Raw genomic sequence first — 19,955 nt, forward strand, 5'->3', positions numbered from 1 at the left:
AATTTAACAATACTTGATTTCATTTATTAAACTTTTTTAATAAAATTAATCATTTATTATATGCTTATAAAATATTTACTCAATTCACCTTCCAGGTCGGTTCCCAGTTGGAGGTATTCCGTTTTCATCGGCTTAAATATCCCCTTCTAGACAGAACCTTCCTTAGATAAAGGTCCTTTATGGACAATTATTTTATAAATTTAATCTTTTAATTAAATTCATTTTAATCCTATTAAAACAAATCAAAAAGATTAATCTATTCCTAATCCCATTAGAAAAAAAATATAATTCTAGCTTGATTAATTTTAAACTATTTAAAATTAAGTGCCTATGTTTGCATGCAACTCTTGATTCGATTTTAAACTATCTCATTAAGACTATAACACTTATATTTTAATGTTTTATTAAAACCTATAAATTTGCATCTAAAGACATCGATTAAATACAACAAATATATTTATCTAAGTAATCTCATGCTCAATGCAAATTCCATTTTTATTTGATAAATATAACACTTATATAAATCATATATGAAAAACAAGCATTCACATATATCATTCCACTATTTATTATAACAATTTTAATAAATAGTTTGATGCATGGACATGCTTAGGTTAATCATACATCACTAACACAACACTTATATCATGATGCATGAGCATGCTAATTTAATCATGCATCTATAAAATATAACCCTTTATATTTATTTATAATGCATATACATGTTTATTCTAAGGTGAGTATTTTTTAATCTATATGACATACAATATGTAACATGAATTCAAAGATTAATTTAAACATCCATCCAATGCATAATTAAATTAATTTAAACAGCAAAAATTGAATCGATTTTGGCACCCTAATGCAAAATTAACTAATTAAATTAATATAACTATTATATTAATTTAGTTAATTAATAATAAATTAAATAATACAAAGGAATTAAGTAAAAAACAGTTGTAGTCGAAGGTCTTCGCGCACGTCGCTTGCACTCCGTCAAACCTTAGAACGTTCTCAACGTTACAACGCTATGACTACTTCACAATATGTCTGCCTTTCAACGTTGTAACGCTGTGATAGTAGCGTCGCACACTGAGTGGCAGTATGCTCCTGTTTTGCACGTTTTTTACTCTGAACTTGCCCCAAACACCTCCATTTCTTCCCGATCTCCTCAGCAACCATTGCTCTTTCGATCGGAACGGACTTACAAACTCAAAGCAAGAATTAAATTGCCCCAAAAAAAATATAATGGGCACTTACATTTTAATCAAATTAAAAGTAATCTAGTGCCAAAATCGAAAACATCCAATCTTGCAAACCGACATTCAAACATTCCAAATGCAGAATATTAAACCCACCTCTAAACTGATTTTGTTTAGAAAAATACGAAGAACGAATATGAAGAAATTGACTTTGATACCAATTGAAAGTTTTGTGTATGCCTTGCATTTCACAATTCGATTTTTGCATAAACAAAATTCAGTATACTAAAACAGAATATAAACATGTAATATAGCATACTTTAGGGAAAAAGATTAGAACCATTCTTACCTTTGTAGATTCCCAAGCTTTACGAACAACCTCTCGAGTTTCCAACGAATAGCTCCTTTAACGATCTTGATCACAAACAATTTCTTGAACAATCTCAAACACTACCACAAGAGTAACCTCGTTATTATCTAGGATTCCAATAGAGGGATAGGTGGTACCCAACTATTGGGAGAGAGAGAGGAGAAAAAGGTTTTGAAGAGTAAAGAAGATTCTCTTTGTGGCTTAATAACATTTGTGTATTGTGTATTGTCAGTCTCTATGTCTCCCAAAGGGGCCATAGAGAGGTCTTTATATAGAGAAGGTTTAAGTCATTCTCCTAATCCTTTTTCTATTTCCCTTTTCCATTATTAATTAATTAAATAACACTTATTTAATTAATTAGCACAATTAAATAAAGCTTATTTAATTTAATTTACACATTAATTAAATAAATATTTATACATTAAATTTAATTTAATGTATATATGTTTAATTATCATAAACATTGCATGTATATGTGTAATACCTCTCTGTTAATTAATTCTTTATGAATCTAATTCACTTGAATTAATTAATTGAATCTTATTCAAATACTACTTTCCAATTTAATTTGAATTATAAATCATATCCATAATCAATTATATTAATCACATTAATATATGGTTTCCTCAAATTAATTTGAACAATTCAAATATCCCTCTTAAATATCCTCTAATGAGCTAACAAGGGAACTTGGTTGACCTGTAGATTAGAAGCTCCAACGATATGGGATTAATTGGCTAAACTCATTAACCAAGTTCATCAATATTCGTAACTGTGGGTACACTCCACTAAAGACCCAGAACTGCACTATTCTCATATATATTTTTGTGTCCACGAATATGATTAATAATAGCAAGTTAGTTATTCACAAGTGTTCGTAACTCCAACTGGGTCAAATTATCGTTTTACCCTTGGGTTACCTCTGATTCCTTAAGTATCAATGCTCATCTAATGAACAACCTATTTATGGTCTAACCAATACTCTCGAACCAATAATGGGCTAGGGCTCTTTGTACAAGTCCGAAGACCACTTTAGGGAACACTTATCTACTCACCCTTAAGGTGAGAATGAGTGAATTCCATCTTGTATTATTATGTTCTCAACTCCCCACTCGGTCTTGTCCTAAAAATGGTAGGCATATTGGGTCGGCGAACTGGCCAACCTCACCCATACAAATCAAAGGACAATCCCTCGTAAACAAGAGTTCATAATACACTCAGGATTAAAATTAAGTTGCCTAGGTCATCCTATTGAAATAAGAACCTAACTAGTTAACGACGTTACATCTAGTGGTTACTATTTCGTGGCTTAGTCTTATGCAAACTCATTACATAGGACACCTCCACTCACATGTCAACTACATGATGCATTGGATCATTGTGTTTGTATCAAATACAAAGTGGGTCATATCCATAATATTACTAGGATAAGGTCCCCAACCTTATCCTTATACTATAGACCCTTCAGGCTATATCATGAAGATGATCCCTGTATGTCTTCACATATAGTTCAAGACTCATAAGGAAACCTTGGATGTTAGTTTATTAGATTTAAGGTTATTAAGACAAAAATAGACAAATAACACAAAAAATAACATTTACTGAATTAACATCTATAACTCTTTATTGATGACAACCAATTAATAAAGTTTACTATCTACAAGTTTTAGGGCATAAAACCCAACAATATCTCCCTCATAACCTATAGTTTTTAATATGAATCTCATTCATATTAATTTTAAACATATATTTTCAATATGAATCCAATTCTTATTATTTTAATATGAATCTAGTTCATACTAATTATTATTTGAATCTTATTCAAATACTATAAATCTCTTTTTATTATAAAATTTAATTTTGAATATGATCCCAAATTAACTTTACATTATAATGTATCTATATACATTATATTAATTGTATCATGCAATTGATGAATATCCCTTTAATAAATTTAAACATTTAAAATTCTTTTAAAACCAATGGTCCTTTTTTACCCACTATGAGCTAGCAGAGAGACCTAATGGACTTACAGATTAAAAGCTTCAATGATCCGAGAGTAGACCTACAGATTAGAAGCTTCAATGATCCGGAATTAACTAATTAAACTCTTTAATTACGTTAATCAACTTTCATTAACTAAGGGTCACTCCACTAAAGATCCATAACTGCACTTTTCACATTGTAGAATATTTTGAGCTCATGGATTTATCCATTACAAGTAAGTTGATTCTTCACGAGTTGTTCATAATTACAAATAGGTTAAATTTCCGTTTTACCCTTATAATTATCTCTTACTCCTTAAGTACCCTGATCTCTCTAATGAATAATTTGTTTATGGTTCTACCATAAATCAAGTCCCCCTCGAGCCAATGATGTTGGCTTTTTGGCCCTTAATCTCAACTTAACTAATTTTAATTAATTAACTAATTAATGTTTAGATAACAAACATGATTTTATTCATTAATAATTTGAGTGTTTTGAAGTCACGATTGTGTAGGTTTGAACCCAATTTGAACCACTCAAATTGAAGTTCAAACGAAAAAGATATGACTGAAACAAACTTAACGGAAAAATCTCGATCTAATGATGTGGCAGAACATTTCTCATCTTCTTCTCCAAATTATAATAACAACTTTTATTATTCTCAATCCTCCATAACTCACTAGGCCACCAATGTTGCTCTCTCTCTAAGCTTCAATTTTCTTCTTTTCATCTTCTTCTTAGGGAGATATTTTATATTGTGAGAATTGATTCATTAAGTACTAAAATTTGTAAATTCATTATTGTAGAGAGTTTGTCAAGTGTACTCTTTATTTTTTCAAACTATTATAAGGATTGCTCTTGATCCCGAAAAAAGAGTTGTTATAATGGTTTGATCCTCCAGCCATGGAAATGATCGGGTTTGTTCTTGCGTCCAGAAAAAGAACGTTAAACGATTTGAATCTAAGCCATGGAAAGAGTCAAGTTCATAGACCCAAGAGGAGCTTAGAAAGTGGATGTAGGTCCGTTGTGTCAAACTACTATAAAATTCTTGGTGTTAATTTCTCTGTCCCTCTCCTATTTTAGTTTTGCAATTAATTTGTTGTTACATTTTATTGCATAAAATTAATTGCAATATTTTTTTCTTAAATTAATTGCTTAATGTTTGTTTAGGTTGGTTGATTGATCCTTACATATCTCATATCAATCTTTTTACTAAAATTGAATTGGGTGCTTAAGAGTGTTAGTTTTAATTTCTTGGCTATTTTGGGTTGAATTTATTTCCATAAATTTATTTTTTAAAATACTTCTTAGTCAAAAGTTTGTTAATTTATTTAATTGGGCTCGTATTTGTAAAAAGTTTTAATTAGTTTAATAAACCTTATTCGCATATCGATCCTACAAATGAGAGGGCAAGTACTCTTTGTTCAAGGCCCGAAATCAACATTTAAGGGAACTATTCATCTACTTACCCTTAAATGGGAAGGAGTGAATTTTATCTTGTGTAATTATGTTCCTAGATTTCCACTCGGACAAGTCCCAAAATGGTAGGCTTATTTAATCGATGACTCGTACCATTTTCACTTATACAAATCAAAGGATAACCCTTATAGGTAGGAGTCCATAACTCATTCAAGATTGAGATCGAGTTACATATGGTCATCATATGAAATATTAATCTCTTTAGTCAACGATATTATGAAAGAGATTAAGTATTTCACAGTCTGGTCTTATACAATCTCATTATATAAGATACCCCCACTCACATGTCTCCACATGAACAATTTGGATCACATCGTTTGTAACACTTACAAAGTGGGTCATATCTATAGTGTTATCAAGATAATACACCCAACGAGACCCTTTAGGTTATTACTTGAACATGATCTACTTGTATATCTACTACATACTATTCAAGTCTCATGAAATAATCTTGGATTTTTCCATTATTGATAACTAATTATTGCATATTTAAAATAATTAATTATTATATCAAATAACTAATTAAATAAGAGGCTTAAGGGTATAAATTCCAACAAAATCGCCCAACTTGTCCGCCTCGACCTCGGAGGTCGAGACCGAGGTGGTTCATTTTCTATCCTTGAAGGTTTTCTTCTCATAGGCCATGATACAAGCCTCCTTGGACGACCCAAATTTGGGTTCCCTAATCCCACCTGGATTCGGAATCCTAAGTCCACCCCACTATAAATAATGGGTCATCGGAAACACCAACTACTATAGATAATGGATTCAGAATCCTAAGTCCTTGGTAAGTTCTCCTCCCCACTTCTAGCTTACTCTAATCCTTTGCTGGATATTAACTTAAGCATTAGAGGTTTTGTGCTAGGCCCCACATCAACGTTTTCTTTTCTTGTCATGCAGGTCATCTTCCTTCCTTGAAATTATAAATTCACCCTTGAAGGCTTGTGAAGGTCAAGTGAATCTTCTTGTCTAAGTCATCAACAGTTGGTGTCATCTATGAGATGAGAGTACTCTACCTTTTTATTCCAAAATTAAAAGAAAAAAATTGATATGAGTTGAACTTGTTTGCAATCTAGCCCAAGAAAAAAGCCTTGTGGTAAAAAAACATAGTCATAAATCAAAGAAAAGACAAACACTATGTGGGAAATTTTTTTCTTATGATAAAGGACATTGGGGAATTTCAACCCATAGTCAAAAACCAACCAAAAGACAAACCCTAGAGGATAGTATAAATAAGATCGTGAAAGAATGCAAGAGACTCTGGGCTTAGATTGAAGGAAAAACAAAGCATCTTTCAACTTTGAAGATTTTTACTACATTATGGAATCCCATATAAATTTTATTTCAAATTTGAAATTTTCTAAGACTACATTCAAAATTAATAGCAAGTTTTGTTTAGATCCCATGTTATTAACTAAATGTTCATGACATAGTTATTTTGCTATAACCTTCTCTTCTTTATAAAATTTTGTGCTCTAGAAAATAATACTCCCATATTGAACTCCAAATGTGTCCAACTTATAATAACTAAAAAGTTGAAATGTGAGTTCTAACTTGGGAGCAAGAACTAATGTTGTGGGTGACCTTGACGAAATAGACCAAAAATTAGGAAAAGATAGATGAAGATAAATAGAACTTAATTTAGATAAGTCCAAGTGCCAGCTAATAAGTTATTTTATCATATCTAATCCTAACTTATTAGGATTAGGAAAGATCAATCTCATCTTTATCATGAAAGAAAAAAGTAAACTCTATCTTATTCTCCTTATATATATACATCATCATAACCGATCTATGTGAAGTAACTTGATTTAGAATCTAGATCTTAATATAGAATTGAAACTTCTGATTTCATCCCCATTCTACAATTATGATATCTGACTTTAGCATCGGAGTCATTTTTCTTTATTTTACAGGCTTTCTATTCCTCAAATAACAAATTTACGTTTGTTGTCATGTGGATGTCAAATGCATTTTCTTCTATCCAAAATTTCAGGTGAAGACACTATCTTGTTTAGTAATCTTATTTTCTTAAAAGAAGGATTTGAATTGAATGGAATTTTGTAGCAACAGTGGACAGTTGATAATTTTTGCAGATTTATTTTGCTCAAGTTTAAGTTCAATCTCTGTAATTTAGATGGATGGTCAACTTGATTACGCAAGCTTTGATTCATTTCAAATACAAATTTGGTTAGTTGAAGCACAATACTCTCAAGATTTTGTTTTTTTAGAATGAAGAAGAAGAGTATGCCATGAAGCTATTTCTACAATTGCAGAAATAGCTTCCCAAACCAGATGATTATACCTATGCAGCTATAATCTCCACCATTGACATGGAAGATGGAAGCTTGAGGCGTTGGTTGATCAAGAACATATGTTACTAGAGGATGTTTCTCAAGTTGTTTTGATGGATGATGGTGGGTTTTGGACACGAAACCATGGAGAGAACAAAGATGAACATAAAATTGACAAATTTGCAACAATCAAGATAAAAATCCAATTGGGAGGAGGGAAGAGGAATGATGTATATATATATATATATAGATTTAAAAATGACATATTAGTATTTAAAATAATATTATTAGTTAATGTATGAATAACCTTTTAATTCTATTTTCCTAACCATCGAGGACTAAATTCATCGAATTAAAATGTTAGAGACTACATGTATCCATTTCAGGGACCAAGGTAGTTTCTTTATTTAATAATTGGTTAAAATCATTTTAGTTCCTAGACTTTAAATCTGGTTCTATTTTGGTAAATGAATTTTAAAAAAACAATAATTTTAGTTTCTAAACTTTTAAAATATATTTATTTTGATCCACTATTAAGATTTATTAACTCTTTCATGAAATTACATCTAACATATGTTGAGTAAAATTAATGTTAAGTAAAATGTCAACAATCAACTCACCAAAATACTGAACAACTAAAATTTTGAATGCAAAATGTCTTTTTGAGTTTTATATAGAAAATCGTTTTACCATTTAATTTAAAATTGAAATTTAGATTTTTTTTAGTGTGACTAACTTATTTTGACAATTAATCATCTAAAAATATAAATTATCTTACCATATTATTTAAGAGTTAACTTAATTTTAATAACAAAAATTAAAATAATTTACGGATTAGAATAGATATTTTGAAAAATTTAAAGATGGAAATAGAAGAATGGTTCGACCCGATCCATAGACATGGGTCTCTTTCAGTTACATACTTAACGACGACGTTTAAGCGCAACCCCCATGGAAGGGGAATTAACCGAATTCTTCTTCTTCTACTTTCATTTCTCGACGAACAGAAATCTCCGAACTCCAAATTTCTGTTCTTCCTCTTTAGATCTGATCTTCTTCTTTCTTCTTTCTTCTCTTCAATTCGACGCATTTTCTCATCGTTTTCCCGAGAAAAATCCCTTCCCGGGAAATGTCGCACAGCGATACAATTCCTCTTCATCAATCATCTCAGTCGGACATCGACGAGATCGAAAATCTCATCAACGCCAGTGTCCAATCCGGCCCTTCAACTGTTCTTCCAGCTCGTCCCCCTAGTCCTCCCAGGGCTTCCATTCCTGTTTCCTCCTCCCCCTTTTTACAGTCCAATCTTCCCCCACTTCCCCCCAAATCCAGTAACCAGAAGCCGCCCACTGTCTTCCCTGCTCCCCCGCCCTTGCCCGTCTCCAGTAATGGGAGGTCTGATATATCGGCCTCTGGTTTCGGATCACCGCCCAATACTCTCACCGAACCGGTATGGGATACGGTCAAGAGGGATCTGTCCCGGATCGTCAGCAATTTGAAGCTTGTGGTTTTTCCCAACCCTTTTCGTGAGGACCCTGGAAAGGCTTTGAGGGATTGGGATCTGTGGGGGCCTTTCTTTTTCATTGTGTTCCTCGGTCTTGCTCTTTCCTGGTCTGCATCAGTCAAGAAGGTCAGCCTTGTAAAATTTGAGTTGGTTGAAATCGTTACTTGCTTGCGTTTTGTTTGATTTTAGTTCACATACAAGTCTCAGTTTGGATCAAGCTTTTTAGTTTTTTGTGATGTGATGTTCCTTATGTTTGCCTGTTTTGGCCTTTCAATGCTCTGGTTCGGCTTCAACTAGCTATCTGCAGTTATTAAGATTTGAAATTGAGTTGAACTAATGGTAGAAACTGTATTGGCTAGTTTGTTGCATTGGATTTTAATAGGAACCGATGATTCTAGACAGTTGCAATACTGAGGAAATTATAGGGACACTTACAAGCTTCTGTCAATGGCTGAAAGTTAAGTGAATAGATGAAAAAGCGTTGTAAATTGGTGGAATCCATAAATGCCGATACAGTATGTTTAAATGCTTTGTAGGATATAAACCATTATCTATTGCTAGAATACAGCGTGGATCTTCAGGAGATTGAAATTTGCGTGGATATAACCTCAATATCTAATTTGCATTATGACTTTTATCAGAAAATATTTAGAAGAAGAAATGTAGATATGGACTGCGAAGAGTTCTCTGTCTCATAAATTAAACTAAGGCAGTAATACTGCTACTGGGTATCAGAAACAAATGTTGTTTACTGAATCCACTAATAGAAATAATATTTCCTCTTTTTTCAGGCAGGGGACGTTGGTCACTAGGGTATGTAAATTTATGACTATGGATTGTAGACCAAAGGATATTCCTATACTTTAGTTATACCTTCACCCAAGAGTAATTTAGAATTCCTGGAAACTATTTATTATTATTATCTTTTTTATAGAAACATTGATTCCTCATTTCATTGATAAGATGAAATTACAAAAGAAGGCAAAATATGTGCTAAAAGAATTACAAAAACCACTTTGAATGGGCTATAAGAGAAGTGAGGCTATAGGTATTAAAGAGATGGGATAAATTACACTAAGAAAGTGCAACATTAGACTTTTATTTTATTTTATTTTATTATTTTTTTAGTACAACAAATGGGGGTATTGGGATTTGAATCTCTCACCTCAAGGGAGGTAATGCATGTCAATTACCGTTGAGCTATGCTCACTTTAGTAGTAATATTAGATAAATGTTAAGAAAAACTGTCAAGTTTAGTGGCTTTGTCCTTGAAAATCTAATGATTGCTTTCCAACCCAAGAACCAAACAAATGCTCTGATGAAGTTGTTCCGTAAGACTTCCCTTGTGGTGACAGATTAGACTAGCTCAAGTAATGTGGTCTTGTCTCCTGAGAGAGCTATATTCCAATTGAACATCCAGTTGGCCTTATAATTAAGATCCATGGAAGACTATTCTCAAGAATCATGGACACTTAAAGCTAGTACTTATAGTTATTGTATTATTTTTTTACATTATATGATTTTACACTTAAAGCGAGTTCTTATATTAATTGTTTTATTTTCTACATTATATGATTTTACTGAGTTGTTATTCGCTCATTAACCCTTTCTATAGTCTCTAATGGTAAAGATAAAGTTAGGTTTGAATTCTTTAGTGCGACCCTCGGTCTCCCATCATTTTCATTGAAAGTTGAGTGAAAAAATTGTCGTTAGCTTGTACAATTCACTGCTTTGAACTTGAAACACTTCACTAAAAGTGGGTTGTTATCATCCACAAGTATAAATGGAATTTGGTTTTCTAGCTGAAAGTTAGTTTAGGTGCCAAAGGAGAAATTTTCTTCAAGTGCTGATGTTTAAGAAGAATGCATGAAATTGCAATTTATTCTTACTTGGGAAAAATCAATGTACGAGAAAGGTGAGAAAGGTTTTCAATCAATCCCAGCTAGTGTGGCCTATATAGGAAGAGTGTTGGAAAGAGTAGAATAACAAGGTGTTTAGAGGGTTGAGAGGAGTCCTTTTCTCTAGTTAGGCTCCCTTTTTTTTGTGGGTTTGATTTTTTTGTATGTCCTTGTATTCTTTCACTTTATAGTGCTGAAGACCACCTCTTCTGTGTGATTTTCCTTAAAGAGAGCTTGGATGCTCTCCAATTGTATGGATGTAGCTAGCAAGTACCAAATGATTTCTCATAGAGGACAAATGATATAAATGGGGAAACGTAATGTAGAAGGGTCTATCTCTCCCACCCAACTTATCCTCCTAGAAGTATGTTTCCTTTCCATTACCTACCAAGTAATGGACCAGGTAAGAAAAGGAAGGGAGCTCATTGGATATTACTTGGATGTCTTGGAGCCCATCATCAGTATATCCTCCTAAAGTACATCTCATTCCCACCTCCGAAGATGCGCCTTTTGCCTGATATCTTGGATCCTTCTAGGAGCTCTCCCTCTTTCTTGCTTGGTTTTCATCGTTCATTTTCCGATAGGATAACAACGGATGTCCTGACTCTCTTGTCTCTTATCTTTCATAAGGGCGTTTGAGCTTAGATTGTGGAGGAGGGATGTTCGTTTTTTTGAGTCCTAACCATATTGTAGGCTTTCTTGTAGCTTGTTTTTTCATTGCTTGATGAACCCTTCTCCCTTTAGTACGCTTTTTCTTATCCGTGGAAGTTGAAAATTCCAAAGGATGTTAAATTCTTCATATGGCAGGCTATGCATGGAAGAGTCGACACTCTTGATGGACTTTCAAAAGAGTTTCCTTCTGTGATAGGGCCATTTTGTTGCATTCTTTGTCAGAGGGTGGAGGAAGAGTTGGATTGGATCTATCCTCTAGAGCTGCAATTTTGCATGGTTTTTTTGGAGTTATTTTTTTGATGTGTTTGGGTTTTAGTTTGCCAGACAGAACAGATTATAGGGAGGTGATTGAGGAGTCCTTCTCCATGCACCATATCGAGGGAAGGGGAAGTTCCTATGGTAACCTGGGGTTTATGGGTTGCTGTGAAGTTTTTAGGGGGGAGAGGAACAATATAACCTTTATAGGAGTTGAAAGGGGGTCCCAAGTAATGTTTGGGCCCTCATTGGGTTCTATGTCTCTCTCCTTGATTTGAGTTCCTTTTTCAGACGTGGTTTTTTGGATGTCCGTGTATTCTTTCATTTTTTCTCAATATGAAATTCTTGACTTTTCATTCATTGAAAAAGAAAAAAATCTGGCAGGTACCAGAGAATCTGGCACCAGACTTTGTCCTGGTGGATCCTCAAAGTGAATCAGAAAATATTTAGAGAAATTTATGTTGTATATTACTTTTTCTGGAGAGGCATAGAAAAATGGGGGAGTTGCATTGAGACTCTTGTGTCACACATCTCTCTTGTATTGTTTTGTTCTTGTCAATGAACTTTCTTGTGTGTATGTGTATGTTAGCAAAATAATCAGATACAATCTAGTTTGCTCCCTTCTGTTTCCCTACCTAGCAATGTTGGATCAAGCTATTAAACTTGCTTCCCTAACCCCACCCTGCTGAAACAGATAGAAGCAAATGCCTTATTTGGGCAAATGGTCTCAATTACATTGATCCTTAAATTTTGCTGATACCGCAGAGTAGTTGTATCCTTCTATTGAAAGGTCAAGTTTGATATACATGTATGTATGTTGCCAATTCGAACATGGTTTAGTAGATAAGGTACTAATTACCATCCAAAAAATCGATGGTTGGATTGGCTTTCCTCCAAAAGAAGATATATTTATGTATGTGTGTGTGTCTATATATATATATTGAAAAAAACACTTAAGTAGCCTTTATATATGATGCTTAATGGAGATGTATGATAAAAATATCTTTATAACCTTCTTGTTTTCTTATATTCCAAAGTCACCTTAGCATTTGAAACATCCCTAACCATTCTCTATTTATATGTTTGATATTTTTCAGCCAATGTTTGCCCTTGATTCTCATTCTCTATGTCTACTTTCACTGAACTGTCATTGATTAAATAAAGACTTTAAAATATTTGTTTTTGTCTTCTACTAATAATATCAATTGAATTTCTTTTCAGTCTGAGGTTTTTGCTGTTGCATTTGCACTTCTTGCTGCTGGTGCAGTGATTCTGACCTTGAATGTGCTTCTACTGGTAATTAAATCTATCTTCCGCTCTTTCCCAGCTCCCTTCCCACTCTTCTATTCAAAAACATGTTTTTATTACATTAGAAAATAGAGTTGATACTTATTTAATCTTGTGTTGTGCTGCCTTCTTGATTGTGTTCGTTTGGGAGTGATTTCAGAAAGTTTAAGATCGCTTATGTCATGTTCAATATTACTCTGAAAGATGCTTTAAATCATTCAAAAATCTATTTATGTTCGATTTTTTCTGTACTTTTAAATGTGATTTATTTTGAAATGGTTAAAATCATTTTTTTTTCCATTTTTGAAAATTATTTGATGCTTTTAATCCTCCAAAATCAACTATTAAAATTTTAGGAAAGCAGTTTATGGATTGTGATTCCACCCATTTGTATTTTGTCTGTCCAATATAACGTCTTCTTTCCCAGTTCCAACGCTAATCGTGGAACGTTTATCAAAGAATGATCCAAGCTTTGAAATGGTCTTCCTTGGGCTTGGCAAGCTTTCTGACTATAGATATAGATGCTAATAATTAAGCATTTCCTCCTCCCACAATGAGTTTCCGTTGCTTCAGATCGCTAATTCACTAAGTAAACTGAACCCACCTTTGTTTGCTCAAAATAACTGGGGACTTGCACATTGGTTACTGCAGGGTGGGCATATAATATTCTTCCAGAGCTTGAGTCTGTTGGGATATTGCCTGTTTCCTCTAGATATTGGAGCATTGATCTGCATGTTGAAAGACAATGTAGTAGTGAAGATAGTTGTGGTATGTGTGACATTGGCATGGAGTTCTTGGGCCGCATATCCTTTCATGAGTTCAGCAGTGAACCCAAGAAGAAAAGCTCTTGCACTCTATCCTGTGTTCCTTATGTATGTATCAGTTGGTTTTCTCATCATTGCCATTGATTGAGATGCATCAACAATGGTATTATTAAAAGGGTTTTGGTAAGAAAAGATTTGAAATATGATGATTGATAATCATTTTAGGAACTTCATGCAGTGATCAATATTCTCTCACTTTACTGTAACTTTTTCTTTTTTTTTGACTTATATCATATAATGTCTTGAAACTCAGATCTGTCTACATCATCATATTCACTCTCAGCAAATTTTCTTGGTGGAAATTCGAAACTGTGTAATATTTCTTGTAATTAGTGATGGCTTCATTTGTTTTAGATTTAACCATTTTATGGGTATTTCTTGTATTTCCTTGGACTTGAAAATCAGAAATGTTGAAAATAATTTCTGGGAATTTGCAAATATTTGAGAGTGGCATTTTGGTGAAAATCGAACACATTGCTCTTTGTAGCTTGGATATGCAGAGGTGGTGGGGAGCATAGCCCTTGTTCAAAGATTACATAGGCCAAATATTTGCTACTCACTTTTGCTTGCTTTCAAACTTTACAAATCAGGTTTAAAAGTTTTGTTCCCCTAAAATATATATTGATATTTTTTCTTTCTTTCTTTATATTATTATGCATGTAATTTTAGCATATAAAATAATTTAAAACTATTTCATTAAACTATTATTAATTAATTTTTAAATATGTTTTATTTTCAATTTTTTATATAATTATAATTTGTTTTTTCCCCCCAAAAATACATATTGATATTCTCTTTCATTCTCACAAATTTTTTTTGGGGTCATTCATCACTTTCATCTTGCAAAGTTTTGTTCACTTTCATCCATTTCTCATGAACTTGGATCATTTTCGACTAATTATTGTCAGCTTTATTCATTTCTCATAAACAATTCTATTTTCATTTTCAGCTGCCAAAATTTACAAATGAGAATTTTTATGTTTATGAGGTCTATCCGGCCAATTTTTCGAATGTTTTATTCACGATTGATTCTTGGCATTTTTTATTTGTATGTACATATCCATGTATATTGTATAATGTAGTAAATTTACATGTGTTCCACCAATCACAGATTCTATTGTATGAACTTAGTAATGAGATGTTTGACTCACCAATATGAGCTGAGTTGAGTTGGTATAATATACCAATTCATTGTTTGGCCCATCAACTTTAAATGTTGGTGGAGTTGAGTTGGTATATTTTACCAACTCACTTCAACTCTCCATTCTTCCAATGTTTTCAATGGCTTCACCCATGAGACATTGTCACATTTTGGGAACTAATCCGGGCTCTGACAACCCCCTCAGATGAAACTCTGTTGACCAACTCCTGGCTTCGATAACCACCTCCGATGACAACTTCGACGACAAAATCCGGACTCTGACAACCACCTCCGATGACAGTTCCAACGACCAACTTCGTGCTTCGACAACCTTCACGCAACCAACTTCGACAACCAATTCTGAGCTCCGACAACCACCTCCGTTGACTAAACTTCGATGACCACCTTCGCGCTACCAACTTCGATGACCAATTTTAGGCTCCGACAATAAATTCTAATGAACAACTCCGACAACCACCTTCATAGGCTTCGACAATCATTTCTGACTACAAACTCCAATGAAAAGCACCTTCAATGACCACCTTTGAACGAGCAACTTCAACGACCCACTCGGTGCCTCGACAACCACCTTCGACAACAAAACTCTGACAACCAACTCTAATACCACCTTCATGCGATTAGCATTCGAGTTTCGACAGCCACCTTCGACTACAATCTCCGGCAAAAATCATCTTCGATGATCAACTTCGACGACCACCTTTGTCCAACCAACACCGATATTTCAAAACCACCTCCGATGACAAACTTTGGCAACCAACTCCAATACCACCTTTATGTGACCAACTTTAGGCTCCGACAACCACCTCCGACTACAAAACTCCAGTGAAAGCATCTTTGATAATCAACTTTGACAACCACCTCTGACTATTATAAGACTGATGATGGTTAAAGTATATTGTAGAGTTGTTGATTATATAAAAAAATATTAGTTTGTCTATATTAAGTGCAATATTTATACGTAAAAAATTGTAAAAAAATATTTTTATTTAATTGAATTCACATATCAAATGAGTGTTAAGAATATTTAGACGAAAAGTAAGTATGTAGTTGAAAAATATGTAACATATGGAAAAAAAAAACATAAAATGAATTTTTTTTCCTAAAATTCCAACAAGAATTAGTGAAAAATAGGGATTTGTTATCTGATGATCCTATGGACTTAGAGTAATTGAAAATAAAATTGTTAAGAAATGTGGTGACATTCCATTGGCTGTCGAAGATAATGAGAGAGATTTAATTAAAAAAAATCATTACATAGTAAAAGTATAGAGTAACAACAGGAAGAAGAAGAAAAAGAAGAAGATGATAATGAAATTCATGGAGAAAAATTAAGAATCAAAAGTTTTGATTTCTCTTTGGTTTCAAAAGAAAGAAAGAAATGTTTTAAAAATTAAAAGAAAAAAATTGCAATATATATTTTATTCAAACAAATATGGGTTAAATTACTAAATAAAAAAGTTACAAAACAAAAATAATAAAAACATATTATTTAGAGTTCAAAAAACTGCACCAGATATCCTAGACATATGAACTCAGCTTTGCACCCAAACACATACATAAGAATTCAGGCCAAATAACTTTGCACCACAAATATAGATATATGAACTCCACGTACATATGAATTCAAGACATCTTATTTCAACTCAGCGTCCCAAACAATCAGCGTCCCAAACAATCCATAAATATATTTGTTTGTCACCAACATAACGTCAATTGAAAATAGGGAGATGGTTTTGTTTTCTATTTTGAGGTCAATCAAGAACCAAATCGAACTTACTAGCCATATAAAATAGGAAAAACATCGACAATGAAGACATTCAAAATTTTACGCTATCATTATATGTCAATGTTACTTTTATAAGTAATAAAATTTTCTCAATTTTTTACTAGTAATAAATTAAAATGGAGACGAATAGATGTAAAATAGAAATATATAGAAACTACTATTTAACATAATCCAATCATTAATTTATACAATTCTAGCATATAAATCAAACAATTAGAAACTCAACCCAATAAATCATTTTTAATGATAGGGTAGTTTAGTGAGCTGAAACAAGTGTCGTCATAGAATAGGTACAAGTGTTCTTTCACTCTTATATTTTTTTGCAATGTTCTTGAAAAATTATTCAATGAGATTGTTATAATGTCATTATTTTTTTAAAAATATAATATTGTTCGATGCAGATTCAAAATTCACATGCTCTCTAATTAACTACAAAATACAAATATAAAATACTTTTATAGTTTCTCTCCTATATATCCAATGATGTAAAACTATCAACCACATTATAAAGTCTTCTCAAAGTAATTTCTCTTTTTTAGGATCTTCTACTCATCATTCACAATAGTATTCCATGATAATTTTTTAATTTTTTAAAAAAAGATTTTTATTTTTCTTTCTTTGTAATTTATGAGGATGCAGGAAATTGTTCTAGTACTAGTACTATGGGGTACCATACTCTCCTTGTTCATACTATACATTTACTTTATTAAATATTCGTGGACCCAACATTTATGTTAGTGGATCCCACCCTATTTTTAAAAGCGCGTTGGCGTAGAACATAATAAGTAGAGGTAGTAAAGAAAATTATACGACCATACTACCATATTATAGGAAAATTTTCCAGAAGATGCATTTGGAGATTAGTGTAGTTGAGCTGCATCCAAGTATTGCTCCTTCCATCATACCTACACCGTGTGTCCAAACTAGATCAATTCTTCCATTCATAAAATATTATCTAATGTTACTAAACTCTACATAATTACTGAAAGACGTGATAATAAATTAATGAGAATAGTATTCATAGGTAATATAGAAATTTTGCTTCATTTTTTCTCCTCTCTTTGATGTGTACATGCATCAGCATGGGCTTCATATTCTCTTTCTCTTACATGCAAGGCTTCAATCATTCTCATTCTCCTTCCCCTCCCATGTAAAATGTGAAACCTCTCTTTGTAATCTATCATCATTCTTGAGTTTGTTAATTAACAAATATGGTAGGAAGTTTCCAATTAACTAAGCTTAAATATGTTTCTAAATTTTAAGAAACATATCCAAAGTTTGACGCATCAATGGAGAAAATAGATTCCCCTTTTTTTCGGTTTATATATATATATATTTTTTTTTCCAAAAAAGAATCATAAATATAAGTATTCTTTTTATCATTTTTTACCAATAAAATACATATAATTGTTTTGATAATCATTTAATTTTTCATTTTCATTTTTGAATTTTGGCTTCATTTTGAAAACACTAACATCAAAACATTGAAACCAATCAATGGAAGTGGTGTTATAGACTTAATACTAAAAAATCAATAATAAAAAACTAAATGGCTATACAAAAAATATATTTCTTTTGCTTGTATATATACAAAATAAAATCTCAATTGCTTTGTATATACATCTCTGTTGGGAAAAACCCCTCACTTATACTATAGGAATAAGCAGAAAAATGATAGAGAAATCTACCCACATCCTTTTCATCATTTTCCCACTCTCAAACTAGAGAATACATGAAGGGAATTTAACTAGAGTTAGCAGTTTCTAACTGGGACAATTGAAAATTAGAAGCATAAGCTCCTTTTATAGGCTTGTAGCTCATCCCATTCTTCAATTTAACTGAGATGGGACAAACTGCACTTCTAATATTTTGCCATAAACTCAACATATTCCACCTTGACAAGATATTTGAAGAATTCACAGTTTCTGCACCATCCATTGTCTTCATCGACAATCATAATTCTCAACTTAGAGAACTATAACTCACTCCACCATAAAGAGTAGATCACTTGGAATATCATCTCCCAAGATTTTCTTTTCTCATCACATGCCGATGAACCTTGCTGGATTTATGGTGCAACTTCTACCTCCTTGGCTCACTTGGAAGTCCTTCAGTTATCGACATGACTTCCACCACACACCTTACATAACCGCGAAGTCAATACTTGTGTGCAAACTTGTGGAACCGCTAACATCACATCCTCTATCATGGTAAAGTGGATATACCACAAGGATGAATTTCGTTTTCTTCAAAAGAAGCCACTGACGTGAAAGACACCATCAGCATCTGATCTAGAGCCCTTTGATGAACCTGCTCTATTTTTCATGTGCTCAGACTATCCACATTCCTAGCAACCTATATTTTGCTCGATCATTCCATCAAATTTCTCCACATCAAACTTTACTAAACTCATAAAGCTTGACACACATCTGCTAATTTTTTTCTGGTATGGAAGGTCAGACAATGTTGAATTTACGTGAAAAACTCCTAACTTTGAGAAAAACCACAACCCACCAAATCTACTATGAAAATTTTTTACAATCACATAGAAAAATTCTCTCTCCTGATCCCAATTACAAGAACACTCTCTCAAAACTTTTATATTACTCACACCATTTTCCCACTCTCAAACTAGAAAATATATAAAGGGAATTTAACTAGAGTTAACACCCAAGTTTAAAGTGTATCTAACTAGGACATGAAAACTAGAGGCATAAGCTCCTTTTATAGGCTTATATCTTATTCCCATTCTTCAATTTAACCAATGTGGAACGAACTGCACTTCTAATATTTTACCAAAAACTTAACAAACTTATCTTTCAACAAACACAAAATTAACTAGTTCACTCCAATAATTCACAACAAAGAAAGTGACAGAGTCTTTTACTTTATCAACAAAAACTAATTTCAATTTTTTGACATGATCTTTGCTAAAACTTTATAAACTCAACTTAAAATATAATAACATCATAATTCATAAACTTATAAACCACAAGAATCGATTGAAGGTAGCTTTCTTTCAGCAATAACTCCAATATCAAACTAACCATTTCCTTTAAACAACCATGAACCTAATATCAAATCTTCTGTTTGATTAACAGAGCACATAACATCTAGCAATCACGATACAAACTCAAAAAGTCTGACCTCTCAACTCCAGAACAATGAAAGCACAAACAAAAAGTTAGTTCAAGGATCCATTTTTCCCCCCACAAAGAAGGTTGAAATCACACATG

General features: G+C 32.7%; 1 protein-coding gene across 1 annotated transcript; it reads left to right on the forward strand.

Annotated features, from left to right (window-relative positions):
- Positions 1-8,279: 8,279 nt before the first annotated feature.
- Positions 8,280-14,131, forward strand: LOC120068429 (protein YIPF6 homolog). The gene is made up of 3 exons (XM_039020194.1): positions 8,280-8,961; positions 12,882-12,956; positions 13,599-14,131. The coding sequence occupies exons 1-3, from the start codon at positions 8,461-8,463 to the stop codon at positions 13,857-13,859; spliced, it is 837 nt and encodes a 278-aa protein (XP_038876122.1). The 5' UTR covers positions 8,280-8,460; the 3' UTR covers positions 13,860-14,131.
- Positions 14,132-19,955: the final 5,824 nt, after the last annotated feature.

The sequence above is a fragment of the Benincasa hispida genome, chromosome 12, assembly GCF_009727055.1.
Source record: "Benincasa hispida cultivar B227 chromosome 12, ASM972705v1, whole genome shotgun sequence".
Lineage (NCBI taxonomy): Eukaryota > Viridiplantae > Streptophyta > Magnoliopsida > Cucurbitales > Cucurbitaceae > Benincasa > Benincasa hispida.